Below are 16,112 nucleotides of genomic sequence, written 5' to 3'. Positions count from 1 at the left end.
TAATTTTGTCGAGGGAAAGGGTTGAGTCAAGTGTGAGGGAGATTGGGCCCATGTTGCTTCTTCGAGGAACATTGCGCCTCTCAAGATTAGAAAATGTGATCGATGTTGAGGATGCAAGGCAAACAGACTTAATTAGCAAGGAAGGGCTTTATGCATTGCAGCTGGAATGGAGTGACAAAAAGGAGAACGACGAAGGTGTGCTTGTCATGTTACAACCACATGGAAATCTAGAGGAGCTCACCATCAAGGGTTGTGGTGGTCTGAAATTTTCAACATGGGTTGGTGATCCTTTATTCTCTAACATGGTGCTTGTAAGGTTAGAGAATTGTAAGAATTGTGGATTCTTGCCACTACTTGGGCAATTGCTTTTTCTCAAGGTTTATGTAAGTGGAATGCCAGGAGTGGAAAGTGTGGGATATGAGTTTCATGGAAATGGTAGCTTTTCGTTTCCACGGTTGGAGACTATTGAGTTTGAGGATATGCAACGATGGAAGGATTGGTTTCCTTGCCAAGGAGATCAGGGAATTGGAGTTTTTTCTAGCTTGAAAAGGCTCTCCATCAATGGTGTCTCAAATTGGAGGGTGGCTTACCTGAAAACATTGGTTCAATAGAAAAGCTTGAGATTATTCAGTGTGACAAATTGGTGGCTTCAATTGCAGGCTACAAACAACTTTCTACGTTACGTGTTCAGGAGTGTAAAGGAGTAGTGTGTGGAATTAGGGTTGACTTGGAACAGCTGAAGGATATTACTCTTGCATATGTGCCAGAGTTCAGATTTCAAACTAAGGGATTCATGACAGGATTAAGGAAGGTTGAGAAGTTGACTATTGCTGACTGTAATGACCCAGAAGTTGCGTGGCCATATCTGACTTCTCTTCACAATTTGTGTATTTCAACAGACTCCAAACTTCAACAGTTGCATCAGTTGGCATCACTTCAAACACTTTACATGTATAAATGTCAGAGTCATCTTGTCTTGAAAGAGGAGGAAGAGGAGATAGAGGGGTCTTCGTTATCTTCTTCCCATTGTCGAAGGAAAGAGGAGGCATCTTGTCTTGAAACTATGGCGATAGTGGACTGTCCATCAATAACTTTTCATCCAAAGGACAGTTATCTTTACCAGCTCTTAAACACCTTGAAGTGAGTAATTGTTACCAACTGGAGTCAATAAGCGATAGCTTATTATGGGATAACACTTGTTTCGAATTCATTGATATCTATGATTGTGAAAACCTTAAATCCCTACCCAAGGGCCTATGCCACCTTACCAGTCTTCGATTTTTCTATCTTCGAAATTGTGGAAGACTTGTTTCCTTCCCCAGCGGAGGGTTGCCAACAAGAGCCGCCAACCTTTTTTACATTGCTATGGCCAGTTGCTCGAAATTGGACACCCTTCCACATGGCATGAACCTCAACTCTCTCGAGAAATTGTCAATTGCTTACTCAACGGTTTGACACCCATTCTCGAACAGGGTCTTTCCTCAAACCTTACTCATCTTACAATTTGGAAGCCTTACAATTGTAAGCCCCTCTCCCATTGGGGGTTGACATTGAACAGACTCACCTCTCTTAAGGAGTTGTGGCTCGGTGGTGTAGATCTTCGTCTATCCTCTTTTCCTCCAGAGGGAGAAGAGATGCTGCTCCCAAAATCTCACATAATACTCAACATTTCAGACTTCCCAAATCTGAGGCACCCATCAAGCCAGGGCTATCGATTCCTCACCTCTCTTGAATCTCTTGAAATCCGTGATTGCCCAAAGTTAGAATATTTTCCAGAGGATTTAGCCCTTTCACTTACACAACTCCGCATATACGATCACTGTCCAGTGCTAAGAAAGAGATATAAACCAGGTAATGCAAAAGACTGGGCCATAATAGCTCACATCCCCTACATAGATATTGGGGACTTGCCATTAGAACAATGACAGCGTGCATCCTTGATCCCTCCAGGTACGTAGTCCATATTTCGAGAAAAATCAAAACCTTATTTGCTTTCAACACATTTGTATCACATGTTTCTAACTTTAGTTATGATTGTGTCTTATTATAGGGAGCTAGGAGGACATCATAACGCTCAAACAATTGGAGTACAAATTACACCAGATGCACCCGGTAATTTTATTCTTTACCAAATAAAATGACAAGTGCTCTGTTGGATTTACAAGGTTACAATGTTCTCAACTACTTGTTTGTTAGAAGAAAATACGATTGAGTTGCATCAGCATATGCCTAAATATGATTGAGTTGCATCAGCATATGCCTATTCCTGTTTATATCTGTATCTGGATCTCAATAGAAAACCTGAAGGGGCCTTTTTCCTTGATGCAGGATCAAACTGAGGTGAAGTGTACATATGCAATTTAACATGCTCCGTAAATATCACGCATCCCACAGGGTTTGCACTTTCTTGCTTGGCAATGTGAGGGTGCTGAGTTTTTGTGAAGAATTTAGCGACAGCATAATTGCTATGGGATTTAGAGTTGATCAAGCTAATTTTTTTTGGTGGGTTCAGTCTGGTCTACTTTCACTTGAGTGAAGCCAAGCTTGTACAGCCAGTCTTGATCCATGAACGGTTGTGAAAAGTGCTTCTAAAGAGAATAAGTTCGTAGGGGAGGCCAAAGGAGAGAAGATAATTTACGTGGGTGGCTAGGGTATTTGCAGCAGCAAGTATACAAGGCATGCGATGCTTTTTGGTTTCGATTGGTGAGGGAAATTGAGTCCGGGCCGACACCTTTAGAGGAGAAAGAAAGTTGTTGTTCTTGTGGTTTTTTAGGCAATTACTCACTCAAAGATATTGGTGTTAGTACATTTGGTTTTAGCTTTGTGGCTTTTAGGGGAAGAGAATTGGTATGTATTTATCTTTCTCCATTTGTTCTTTGTTTGAGTGAGAGCTATTGAGTCGAGTGTGTAAAATTCGGGGTTTGAGAGTTAAAACCCTATTTGTAATCTCTTTTTTATTATTAGTGGAATTTCCTTACCGTCTCCGAACTGGATGTGGGCTTATACCGAACCAGTATAAATCCTCGTGTTATTTTGAATTGTTTGTTTTGTCGTATTTTTTTGTATTAGTTCATTAGTTTTATATTTAACGCTTCCGCACGACAAGTGGTATCAGAGTTCTAGGTTTCGACTTGGGGCTTTGCACTAGTATGTCTATGAAACTTTTAAATATGTCAGTGAAATATGATATTGAAAAATTCAATGGAAGGAATGATTTTTAAGCCTTTGGTGTGTGAAGATGCAAAATGTGCTAGTTCAACAAGGGTTGCTTAAGGTGCTACAGGGTTTGGAAGCCTTGCCAAAAGATTGGTCTGATAAAGAAAAAGAAGACGATTTAGACCAAGCACATAGTGTAATCATGTTGTCACTGTCTAATGAAGTTCTTCATGAGATGGATGATGAGACTACTACAGCTGGTTTACGGCTTAAGTTGGAGAGTATATATATGACCAAATTCCTCACCAAATGGTTGTTTTTGAAGCAATGTTTGTACACTCTCCACTACACATGAAGAATCAAGAGTATACAAGGGTTCTTTTGTTATGGTTTGTGAAAATTTGCTTGGTAGCCTCTATGTATATTAGTGTTATGCCAGTTGCCTCTTCATCAGTTTTTTTGTTTGGGGTATTGGTATGGTTTTGGCTTTTAGTAGAGTAATCGGTGAGGACATTATGCCCGAGATATCCAGTAATCTTTCTGTTTACCAAAGCCAAACCACATTTTGTTTGAACACCAAGAAAGATGCACTGGTAATGCCTAAATACCATGTTAAATATGGTGTTTCTATATTTTCGTTTGTGCTTCGGCTTATGTTCCTGTGTCTGGTTTGTGGTCCAAGTTGTAGCATCATGAATTTCTTGACTATAACGAACATATGGCAATGGGATGATCGGAAATAGCTGCCGGAAAATGCAACGAGCAATCAAGAAACTAAAACGCAACCTGTAATCAAGTGTCTAAGCCACTAATGACGTCCATCCCACAACATTACATCTTAATTCATTTGCATGCTAATATATCGTAAAGATCGACTAAGATACAGTTGTGTCAATGCTACAGAAGGATTTCACCTACTTTAGAAACAGTCAGCCAAAAACATGTAGAGTTCCTATGGTTTCTGCATACATTTGGGACTCTAAAGAAAAACTCCGACAAGCACCACCAAACATCCTCACACGGCGCAAGTGTGGCTGTTGATGTAGTCATCACTTGCAGGCTCACTGGCTACCAGAGCAGCATAATCTGAGGTGTATTGCGGCGTTCATGAGTGGCATTCATACAACGAAAGGACTGCGCTTGACTCGAGTATATTAGCAGATTTGAAGATTACACCAATATAAAATCCAAATGGGACCACTGTTAAGCACTACTCTTCCAATTCTGTTTCATCAGAATTGCTTTCGGGTGGCACGCTAGCTTTAGCATCTGTCTCCCCATTTGAATGGTTCTTGAATAATGATTCTGTGTTCTGCCCATTGGCAACGACACCACCTTTAGTGTCTTCTTCCATATTGCTTCCATGCTGGGCACTATCGTCTGGTGCCCCTTCGGAAGTTACAGGCATATCTGTATCCATGGGATGGTGCACATCTGTATCAATCGGAAGGAGTTCACCTACTTGACCTGAATAAGGCATGTATTGATGAAACTTTACCTTAAAAAAAAAAAAAAAAAAAAAAAAAAGAACCAACAAAATTCCAGTCAATTATTAAATTTTGAGTTAAATCGCATGCACCTTTCACTCTACTGAACACAAATAAAAAATGGCACGGTGATGGAAAGTCAAATTTGTTGAAATTTAGCAAATACCGACATAAGTGAAGGCTTAGAAACGTTTAAATAATATATTTTAAAATTTGGGGGGTAGTTAATTTTAAGGGCATCAGATATAGGGAGATGACCCCGACGATGTTTAAATAATGAATACATACGAAAGTGAAGGCTTAGAAACCTTGAGATTGAAATTCATATTAGGAGACCAACTTATAAGTTGATTTTAATTGCATGGGATTGAAATTCATAAATATGGATGATACACTTACGCAGGTCCAAAGGGCACTCGACCAATCAAAATATTTTTAATATTTACCCGCTCACCATCTGCTCCTCAAATCAAAATATGACGAAAAAGGAAAATTGAATGCACCACAGGAAAGCATACCTCATAAAGCTGCTGGTAGATACCAATCATCTCATCAACACTGCTGACAAGATGAATAGGACCAGTTTCTTCAACGTGACGCTCAGTGTTTGATTTAATCTCATTCAAATTAAGGGCAAGGTGATCAGGTCTCTGAAGTAGACGTTGAAATGTAGGCTGAAGTTCATAGCATTGTTCAAACAAAGAACGACGGCAAAACACGTAAAGACCCAGTCGGGCACGAGACATTGCAACAATCAATCTCCTAACATCACGAAGGTGACCCACAATGCGAGTACGCACAAGAGAGAGCAGTATAAAATCATTTTGCTGACCTTGAAATTTATCAACTGTTGTAACCTGATAACAGTGCACAATTAAAACATTATTTTACAAATGAGATCACAAAGGTCAACAGAAACAGTAGTTTACTAAAGCCATCACACAGCGTAAAATTGCAAAGTTAGCAGAGCTAATGGGTAAGGATGAATGAAACTTATTTCTGACAGAGAACTGTCAGAAAGCCCAAAATGCCTTAACAATACCATATAAGACACTTTACAGGTCCCTGGCCATTTGTTCCAAGGGATCAATGAGAACTAAACTAGCCTACAGAGACACCAACTTGCTGACAGACCTTTAGATTTCACAAATGGACAGTTCGATTCTTATTTCTTTAACATCTACTACGTTTGTATTTCATTAGTGTGCCTGATGTTCAATTTGATACATTCGCATTCTAACGCATTTTAAAGGTCAATGACATCTGCAAATTGCATAGTGAAAGTGGTGATCTTCTTCTTACCTTGCTGGGAGGGCCTATGAAGTCATATGGAGCACAACGTCTGTTGATAACATCGCGGATTAAAAGCTTCTGGCCATTGTAAGTGGTCAATATGGAGATTTTGCTTGCCGGGTACCCAAGTAGACGCATATAAATATAGACACTGACAATGTATTCTGCTTCCCCCACATTTTGGAAGAAATAAGGTGAAGGTGTAGACTCACCTCTGCCATTGTAATCTGGCACATCCACCAACTGGTATTCATAGGAAAATCCAGAATTTGCTCTATGAAATATGGCACCCTCCTTTACATATGGAAGGTCACCCAGATCTCTGTATCTCCAGTTGTACAGTTTGGCTATACTTGGCCTGGCTCTACCCTGGGCATTAAGTTCAATATAAGGAATGCCCAATCGGACAAACCTAGTAAAGAGACTCTGATCCATGTGGCTGTATTTTTGGAATGCTATATTCTTAACAACAGGAGGCAACTGGTGATGATCACCAATCAGGATGCAGCGTTTAAGCCGAGCATAACCATCTTCCTGCCTCTGGAGCAACATTGGTATGAAAGTTTCAATCTCCAAAATTTGAGCACTTTCTTCCATGAGCAAGTTGTCATACTTGAAACCTAACTCAAGGAAATCCTTTCTCTTTAGAGCTGCATGAGTGCATGTCATGGCAACTATCTTTGCCTGCTTGGTCATCAGGTAATTTGCTCGATCAGCAGTAGACTTCAGTAACTCAAACGCCCTACACTCTTCAAGCTCTTGAAACATGGTCTTCAGATGACGAAAGCAACCCTTGGCTGCCCGCATATCTTTCTCAAATGACTCACCAGTAAAGACTGGTTTCGGTGTGTTGGAGAAGAACTCCTTGAAGGGAAAACGATCTTTAACAAATGATGTTTTATCTTTATTCTCCTTACAAGCAGCAAGGAATTGCTCCCAATGCGAGTAAACATGAAGCAACCAAAAGTACCCAGCAGTTTCACATGTATAACCTACATCCTCAGGCAACTGGAGTGATCTAGCCAGCCTCTCCACTTCACTTAGCAACTCTAAGCGCCGCACAAGCATGGCATTGACACGGCCTTGTCGGCTGAAGTCCAGATCAGTTGCTAGCTCTTGCTCTCCTTGCCCAAGTCGAAGAAGATAGCGTGCAGGCACATCCCTCTAAAACAGCAAACAAGGAAATATTAAAAAATTGTGACAACATAGAAAATAGCTATAGGCAGGAATTAACACCCTAAAAGATAGAAATATGAACCTGCATAATCTTCTCAAAAAGGTCATTTAGAGCCTGGTTTGAATGAGTAATTATCAATGTTCTCTGAGACGGACAATTATGATAAAGAACATTCAGAATTTGGACAGCGGTATCAGTTTTTCCTGTACCAGGTGGACCCACGACCATTGTTAGTCCTGGCTGAATACCTGAGATGATTGCTCCGACCTACACAACAAGGATGATTAGAAATTATTAATACAAAGACTAAATGGCACAAACATTGCTTCCTAATTAAAAGTTTGTTACTTTAACTTCACGAGTAACTAAAAGATGTGAAAAATATCTAAAAGTAGAACAACCTACAAATTCCTATATCGTATATAGTGTTACCATGTGATTTGAACAGAATCATTGAAACTGTAAAAGAGCTTAATTACCTATACCTTAATAATGTAGTTTCTTATTATTGGTTTCTTATTCATCCAAGGATTTTACGTCAATTTTACAAGTTGGTATATTGCAATAAAAGAAAACAGACTGTACATGATCATAATATATAGCTGCACAAGGTAAAAAAAGGAATAACTACCTGAGTGGGTGTAAATTTAACAGAGTTCTTCCTTGGCTGATCTTGGGGATACGGACCTGGGTCAGGAGGTGTGTATGCTTCAACAACAATTTTTTCTTTCTCACTATCGGAATTATCCATGGGGACATCATTAGTAGATTTCTTATTCCCTGGAAGAGCATTGGTGTTGCTTCTCATTGTCTTGGGAAGTGTTATTCGAAAAGGAGGCCTTGGATTCAAGTTTTCTGTGCCATCTGGACTAATAAAACAAACCTAAATAGTGAACATGTAAACAAGAAAGTCTTTAGTCAGATAACCCTCCAGGAGAACAGAGAGACAAACAAAAAGTTCCAGAGACATCAGAAATAAAGACAGTATATAGGCAAACCTGATCATCTGGAAAACATTCTTTCAAATGGTCTGCATCAAGGAAAGTATCTTTAAAATCCACAGTTTCCAAAAGATCCGGCATATTAGTCCATTGTGCAGCAGAAGGATTACCATACCCCAGAAAAATGTTGTGCAACCAGTCCGGAACAATACAATATTCATTCATAAGATCTCTAATGGATTCCAAAATTGCTTTAAAGTTATTTTCCTTGGGCTTTCTCCTCATCAATATATTGAATGTCCCATAAACATCTTCTGCGCCTTTTGCAGCAATGTTGCTGACATCCATGTGGTATTGTGCTGTATCTAAAGCAACGGTCACAGTTCTCAGTTCTCCTTTTGGAGGCTTCCACTCATCCCGTTTAATCCTTCCAGTAAAATCGTTCATTAGAGTTCCCTCTTCATCACGAATCTCAATGACTTCACAACCCCGTACATACTGAAGACCAAGCCTCTGGGGCACACTCGCCTTGCCATCCTCTTCTGCACTTAGAGGCTCAAAGGAAGGACGAATAGAAAGTAAAAAAAGGACATCATGCTCTTTAAGAGCATTCCATTCTGATCTCATCTGTCCTCTATAACTAGAAATGCTAAAAGTAATTTGTGCTGTCACAGCAGCTGGCTTGACTTCTCCAATATTTGGCTGTTTTACCTCACTGATCTTAAAATCTTTGATTGGCACTGCCATCCTTGACCAACCACGAAAAGCAGTTTCTCCTTCATTATTAATGTACGCATGCAGATGCGGAACAACTTCCTGAATATCCTCACGAATCTCATATGTTGATTCGAGACGAAAGAGATTGAAATTTCTGAGGAGATAATCATGTAATGTTAAAAATTGCAAGTTCAGTTTTGGTAGGGCCAGACAACCTTCTCCAGAGTAATTGATGCTTGGCACAAGGCTTTCATCCCACATGATGAGTTCATTTGGGTACAGTGGAAGGGCATTTATTTTTTCCTTTTGAGACTGTTGCTTTTCGAAAAAGGAAACCATGACTTCAATAAGGAAATCAACCCTTTCAGACCATGGATCATCCTTTGAAACCAGCTTCAGCTGCAAAACAGAAAAATATATCAGTAAAACAGAAGTTTACAATATCCATAGCGATGAGTTCATGACTCAGCACATACCCGAAAAGAAAAGAGAGAAAATGGAGAAAAGTAAATTGGAAAGCTGACATTCCTAAAGCAAGTAATTAGCTAACTCGGTGACAAAGGAAAATACAGATTGCAACATGTATGTCCTCAAAACAGAAAAGGCATGGACAGGCAATCTTCACTTGAGTACTCACTAGCAGAAATAAATACCAATCCAGGGAAAAAATTTCAAACTACGGAATCTTAACTAACATGCCTATCAATGTCATACATACCTTTGAACAAACCAAATTCTTCAATTCACCAGGAGAAAGAACAGACAATTTCTTTGAGAGATCATTGCGCTTGTCAATCGAACCAATGTTAGCCAAAGCAAGCTCTTGCAACTACAAGCACAAAGGGGAGAAATATTCAGAACGCTAGCACCAATCTATAGAGGAAAACACAGAAAAGAATGCAGCAACTCCTTTAAACCAGAGTCTCTTTATATCACTGATTATATACAGACCTTAGGAACCTTTTTAAATGCAAGTAGCTGGAAAGATTGCACGCGTTCGTAATGAGATTGAAGCACCTCATCATCTGTCAGTTGTGTCCCAACATGATCATTAATCTCAAATCCTTCATAAAACTGCAGCAAGTCGACCAACTGTGCAAAGAGTTTCCCCTTCTCGTGTCTATACAGAGCACTCAAGTGGCATTTGGCAACTACAGCCACATCAGAAACAAGTGGCCTCAAGTACCTACAATCACAACAAGATAGAAACAATGTACAATCACAACAAGATAGAAACAACATAATAAATAGAGAAGAAAAACTATAGGGCATGAAGGACTGAGAGCTCTAACTCTCATGATCCAAACATATAATGGCAATAGGATAAAACTGATTATCTGTTCAAAAATTGAGCATCAAACAGAGAGGGGAAAGGAAATGAACATATTTGCAAAATATACCTCCTTGTTGGTAGTTGGCTCAAGAGGTCAATAAGAAATTCCATAAACCTCTCACAGTACAAAACACAAGCATCATCGACACGCATAGCATCAGCAAGGTGATAATCTTCATTCATGCCAGGATCAGGGGCTAAAACCTTGGAATCAAGTATCTAGAACAGGCACGAAAATCAAATTAAAAGTTTCATTAATTCCTCGGTATTGACAATCAAAGACCACAAAGCACTACTCAGAATTTATTAGTGTGACATACAACCTCAAGGAACTCTTCAATGAGGTTTCTCAAGAACTGAACTTCAAGTGTAGTTGAAGGGTCAAATGGCTCTCCGCGTTTTGCAGCGTCTTTGGCCTCCCTCTTTATCATCCTTTTCCATTTCCTGATCAAATCAGGATTAAAACAAAGTTCCATCTGCGAATGAAAAAAGAAAATCAAGCACCATAAAATACAGGTCACATAAAAATTCGGATGATAACAGAAACATATTTTCAAAATAGACAACATATGTGTTACCTGAAAACGACCGTACGACAGACTGTGCCAAGATTGCAAACTTGCTAACCTAAGGACAGTATCGCTCACGATCTCATCTTCCAAACTCTGTCACAAAAAAAAAAATCAGTATTGTATAATATTAAGTACTTTGCTGCATCACCCAAATCAATTGAGTACTTCACTACAATATTCATATCCTTAAATGAAATAAGGGCATCAAGACTTAATTGTATGTTTATAACCACATTCAGCGATTAATCTCATTACACATATGACCGATATACAAAACTGATGCTGTGTCAAGATAACTGAACCATGTGTGCGAGCTAAACTTCTACTAAGGTCAAATCATATACTATTAACAATAGATGATGTGCACAAAAGGTATCTTATCTCTTTATGTAAAAAAGATAATATGTGTCAGCATTGATGAAGCCAAAACTAGAACTTAAATAAATTTTTATGCTAAGATAATTTTATGACAAACAATTTGAAAATATAAAACAAGCAGACAAGAACAGCAACCTACAGTTGACAAAAGCAAATTATGAATGTTTTCTGGACTTATGAAACAGACCGTCCAGACTAACAAACCAGAGAAAGGACAAATACACTGATGCTTATGGATGTAAAAACTAATAAACCCCTCTATGGGAAGTAGCCAGCCCACAAATCTTTCTAGAACTAGACATATCAGATAAAGTATAAAACCAAACATTAGGATGCTACCATACCTGAAAGGCATTAATCATGAACACTAAATAATTTGTCTTCTCAGCTATGCTTAACTCTCTTCCCTGCAAACATAAAAGCATCAATATAAGTCTGAAACATAAAACACCTGAAGAAGTCATTCAAATTAAATGTATCTCCTTAGTAACCTCCCCTCCTCTCCTAAAAAACACACAAAAAAAAAAAAAAAAAAAATCAAGCATACATACATTATATTTATGGCCATAAAACAACTTTGTTGACCTTGAGTCAAATATTAGCATCTATCAGTTTCTGAATCCTCGATGACCAGATGGTTCATCATACATCATGCAAATTTGCTACTGTTTATATTTTAAGTAAGCTACCTGTGTATATCTCAAAGCAAGCACGAAACGAAACAGCTACGAAGTTGACCACAATTGGTTAAAATGCAATGAGCATGGAAACCATGTCTGTAATCATATACAGAATATATGAATTGTGCACCAGCATGTAAGCTTACCAAAGGTCAACATATAAAAACCAAACAAGGTGTGACTGCTATGCATGAACGCGATAAACTTATGGAGAGAATCACCAGAGTATTGATTAGAAAAACAATAGAGATTTTGTAAACTTCTCCATTCCACTTTTCAAAACTCACCAGGAACAAGTTTTGGGACCAAAATTATATGAAAAATAGACAGGAGAACAGAAAGTGGGACACTACTATGCGAACATGCCAGCACAAGCCGAAATCCAAAAGCACTATTGGGTGAGAAGGTGGCTTAATTGTTGGAAAGGGTTCGCATGTGCGCCTCCCTTTGGGGATCAGTGTCATCAGAGATTCAGAGTTTAAGGAGAGCTCATTTTCTGTTATATTTTCAAATGCATGATGTTATTTCTTAATATGTCTTCAAAGCGTTTTGTAGTATTCCTGGTGTAGGTAAATGATAGTTTGTTTTGGTATTTCCTCTCGAGGATATATTGTCCTTGATAATGTTTCATCATCATGAAGAAGGAATCACACAAACCACTCCAACTGTATTAATATACCAATACTATAATGCACAAACTATGATTGTCACTTAAGTTTCATACCACCAAATACACGTCACTAATACTGATTTTCTTGATAATGAAATTAGGATTACAGTAGAATCCTTTTCACCATTATTCATACATGAGGGAACAATCCTCTTGACCATTATTCATGCATGAGGAAATATGGCAATCAGATAAAACGAGCACAAACCGATTTATGCCGAAGAACCCTCTCAAGGAATCCTTTGAACACATCTTTCCGGTCATAAAAGCACGCCCAAGCTGCTACATTCTCTCGAAACTGCAATTCCAAAGTTGAGATACACAAGTTCAATCATAATTGTTAGTTGCAATATTACCAAGAAATGCATAACCATTAAACCTGGTTATAAATGCTACATATCAATAATTTCAAAGTTCAGGACCAACTTTTGGGGACCAACTACCCGAAAAATGAAAGAATCGTTCCACTATCTAACCCGAAAAATAACTACTTGGAGTAGTTTTCTAGCCAACAGTTTCTTAGCAACCAGAGATACCCTAATCTCAGTACAGAAACATCAAATTACAATTCCAAAACACAGTACCTTCTCATTGACAATGAGAATCATGGACATAACGTGCTCGAAGGTCGCGGTTTCGGGGTCAAAATTTGGCCACAGATAGTTCTCCAAGTACTGACTGACCTCCAGAATCATCACCCTCTGTGACGGGACGGCCCTTCTCTGACCCTCTTCAACTGACAACTCCGTCCGATAAATCACCTTCACTAGCTCCGGTTCGAAGGGCTTCTTGGGCTTCGAGGCGTCTAGGGTTTTGGACCAATTATCGGCGGCAATCATCGTGAGCCGGTCCCGCTGAATCTCCGACAGCGTTATCGAGCTAGGAAGCGCCGAACCGGGCTTGGCCTCGACCGGGTACTCGAGCGGGTACTCGGCGACATGGTGGCGCTTGAAATCGTACGGCCCTGTTCCATACACCTTCGTCATTGCCACTCGCTCACTGATCTGTAACCCAAATTAGGGTTTTGGGATTTGAGGTTTTAAAAATAGGTGACCTTTTTGGGAAAATTAGGGCTTAGAAATTCGGGGTTTTTGAATTTTGGCTCTTTGTGTTGGAGAGAGCTCTCATCGGTCAGAAGGGAGGTTCTAAATGAAAAGGGTTACTTAAAAAAAAAAATCCGAATAATTGAAATTATTATAATTTTTAAAGTTGGCTGCTATTCGTAATCGTTTGATCAAATTTTAATAGTTTGGATTTCTAAATTTAATGGATTCGGAGAAAAGATCTGAAGATGATTCCTTTCTGTTCTAAATTTAATTTCTCAATGAGTGTCACGATATTAGAGATGTCACAGAGAGCATAAGCCATTTTAGTTACACAAGATTAGAATTCCTTAGTTCCTACATTTATATTACATTTAATCTCTCTTAGTATCTCCAAAAAAGGTGTCAAATATAAAAATTTGAAGACTGTTGCAATTTTAAATTTTCTTTTGCTCCAACTGATACGTTTTTTCTTATTCAATTAATATTTATAAGACCCACTCTTCAAAACAGATAAATAAAAACTAACTTTCCTAATTTATGATTAGTGCATTATTATGACTCACACAACAAAACATTTAAAAATAATAATTCTACATCAAGTTTTCTCATATCTCAAATTTGGCAGCACAATAGATGTGGATGTAAATTTCCGTCTTCTTCTCGGACGAAAATGCACTTGTAAAACAATCAAAACCTTAGGTCAAGGTTAAGAGCCTCACGCGCCTACGATGAATGAGGGAGTTTTGGCTGAAGAATCTCCGATGATAAAGTTAGAATTTGAGATAAAAGTGTTTGGAGAAATTTGAAAATTTTAGAAGGGAGTTTAACTTCGGTTTTTTAGAGAAATTGTGGCTATTTATAGGGGTGTGGCAATCAATTAGGAAAATAATATCAAAACAATATGGAGAAAAAGTCCAGCCACTTATGGTGTTTTTTTTGCTCTAATTGCAATATATTATGTCAAAAGAATATCTTGCAATCAATTAGAAAATTAACCAATTAATTTTGGTAATTAATCCTAATTTGAAAAGAGTAAATAGGAGTTACCTTGTAAAGAGGATTTGATGAGGATTGATGATATAGGTTTTGAATAAATACTTATTTTAATCACTTTTGACCTTGATTGAGTCGTTATTATCTATTTCTTTCGCATGGGAATTCCGATGTGCCTTGATGGTAACTTTATCTTTTTACCCATAAATCCACGTGTCGCGCTCCATAATTTCCTTGATTATTTTTGGCTCCACAATAAATATGTAAATCCACATAAAATTAGCATGACGGTTGTTATCTGGATTCAAATTTTATTACGTGGCATCCTTGTCACAGCCCGTTCCAAAATATTACATTCGTGGCTGTGAATGGACGAAATTGCCCTTAAGAAATACTAAGTATGTGAAGCTCAAGTTGATAATTATCTAGGTTCCTAAGTTTTGAAAATAAAATGGAATTTAATAAGGATGGAACTTAGATTTTTAGGTTAAAATTTTGTGGTTTAGAGTTGGGGATTGGAAAAGGACCACGTGGGATCCCCATTCCTTATTTCCCTCCCCATTTCCCGTATACTGTCCTTCATACTCTCTTTCTCTTCCTCAGACCTCACTCTCTCTCTCTCACCCTCTCGAACACACGGGCAACCATCAAAACCACCTAAAACTATTACCAACGCCGGATTTAAAACCACCATTGCACTCCTGAGGACTCCACGATCACGTAGGTACCAGTTTAAGGTAAGTTTCACTTCGAAAACCCTAGTTTCTAAAGTTGCCGTGAATGTGTACTGTTCATGAGCTTTGAATTGGTTGATTTTCAGGACAATCCAAGCTCATAGTGAGCTTAGTGAGGTCCCAAGGAAGCTCGGAGTGCTTCGTTGGAAGGATTTGGACGTCGGGATCACGAGGGTTAAGTTTGGCCGGTTTTGCTTGGATTTTTCCGGTGAGATTTAGTTGTTTTTGAAGCTTAAAAGTAGTATATTGTGATTCTACATGTTGAGGGCTTTAAATTGATATATTATACGAAGAAAATGGTTGAGAAATGAAGGAGAACGAAGCATTTGAAAATTCCCCAGTTTTCCGGCCACCGGAAAAACCAGTCCGGCGAACCCGCGAGGAAGAAGGTGCGCGTGGGCGCGCGTGGACCCGTGCCTTCCTTGGCGCGTGGGGGCGCGTTCTACAGTAAAAAATTATTTTAAAAATATGTCGACGTCCGTGACGTCGAGTAGATCACTGTGGTATATTCATATACCCAAATTGAGCACCGTATGAGAAAGTTATTAAGGATTGTTGGTTAGGTGTTCGAATAACGTTTTATAGTTTTCGCATTAGGTGAAAATGTGAATTGATGATCCGACCGTTGGATCGTTACCAAACTTTAATACGTTGCAATACGTAATGTTTGAGGATTATTGGAACTTACGGATTGGGAATCCGAGTTACGGATCTTCCGGAATTGGAGTTGTAAGTTCATAAAATAAAATGTTAACCGTCACTTAGTTTTGGAAATTGACGGAGATCCGACCGTTGGATGGTAATGAAATTTTAGGATGTTGTCCTAGAGGTATAATGTGGACCTCTGGAAGTTATGGATTTAAAATCTGAGTGGCAGATCTTCCGGATCGATCAACGTAGTGACATATTTTATATAAGTTATGTATTCTATCGAT

The 16,112-nt window shown here is 38.7% G+C and overlaps 1 protein-coding gene and 2 long non-coding RNA genes across 3 annotated transcripts in view; 2 read left to right on the top strand and 1 right to left on the bottom strand.

The window, feature by feature from the left end:
• The first annotated feature begins 1 nt into the window (after position 1).
• LOC126629790 (uncharacterized) lies at positions 2-2,410 on the top strand. Its single transcript, XR_007625863.1, has 3 exons — positions 2-1,950; positions 2,051-2,112; positions 2,329-2,410. It is a non-coding gene; the product is annotated as an uncharacterized LOC126629790 (long non-coding RNA).
• Positions 2,411-3,945: 1,535 nt separating this feature from the next.
• Positions 3,946-13,553, bottom strand: LOC126628485 (uncharacterized). Its single transcript, XM_050298179.1, has 14 exons — positions 12,989-13,553; positions 12,613-12,702; positions 11,399-11,461; positions 10,683-10,769; positions 10,428-10,580; positions 10,172-10,323; positions 9,723-9,957; positions 9,490-9,600; positions 8,112-9,170; positions 7,745-7,996; positions 7,195-7,380; positions 5,946-7,100; positions 5,162-5,500; positions 3,946-4,654 (listed from the first exon to the last, which is right to left on the bottom strand). Exons 1-14 carry the CDS (start codon positions 13,388-13,390, stop codon positions 4,367-4,369), a joined length of 4,572 nt encoding a protein of 1,523 aa, XP_050154136.1. The 5' UTR covers positions 13,391-13,553; the 3' UTR covers positions 3,946-4,366.
• Positions 13,554-15,200: 1,647 nt separating this feature from the next.
• LOC126628506 (uncharacterized) overlaps positions 15,201-16,112 on the top strand; it is a 41,436-nt gene continuing 40,524 nt past the window's right edge. The window contains exon 1 of the long non-coding RNA XR_007625449.1: positions 15,201-15,385. This is a non-coding gene — a long non-coding RNA (uncharacterized LOC126628506). The remainder of the gene's footprint in view (positions 15,386-16,112) is intronic.

The sequence above is a fragment of the Malus sylvestris genome, chromosome 7 (genome assembly GCF_916048215.2).
Source record: "Malus sylvestris chromosome 7, drMalSylv7.2, whole genome shotgun sequence".
In the NCBI taxonomy this organism is placed as follows: domain Eukaryota; kingdom Viridiplantae; phylum Streptophyta; class Magnoliopsida; order Rosales; family Rosaceae; genus Malus; species Malus sylvestris.
This window is presented reverse-complemented; position numbering and strand designations above follow the sequence as displayed.

Bases quoted from the DNA above. Each gene is read 5' to 3' on its own strand.
- LOC126628485 (XM_050298179.1), bottom strand. From the start codon at position 13,390: ATGACGAAGGTGTATGGAACAGGGCCGTACGATTTCAAGCGCCACCAT. The intron at 9,958-10,171 runs GTATATTTTGCA...TTGTGATTGTAG, and splicing joins AGCCAACTACCAACAAGGAG to GTACTTGAGGCCACTTGTTT. The intron at 9,601-9,722 runs GTCTGTATATAA...TTGTGCTTGTAG, and splicing joins CATTTAAAAAGGTTCCTAAG to TTGCAAGAGCTTGCTTTGGC.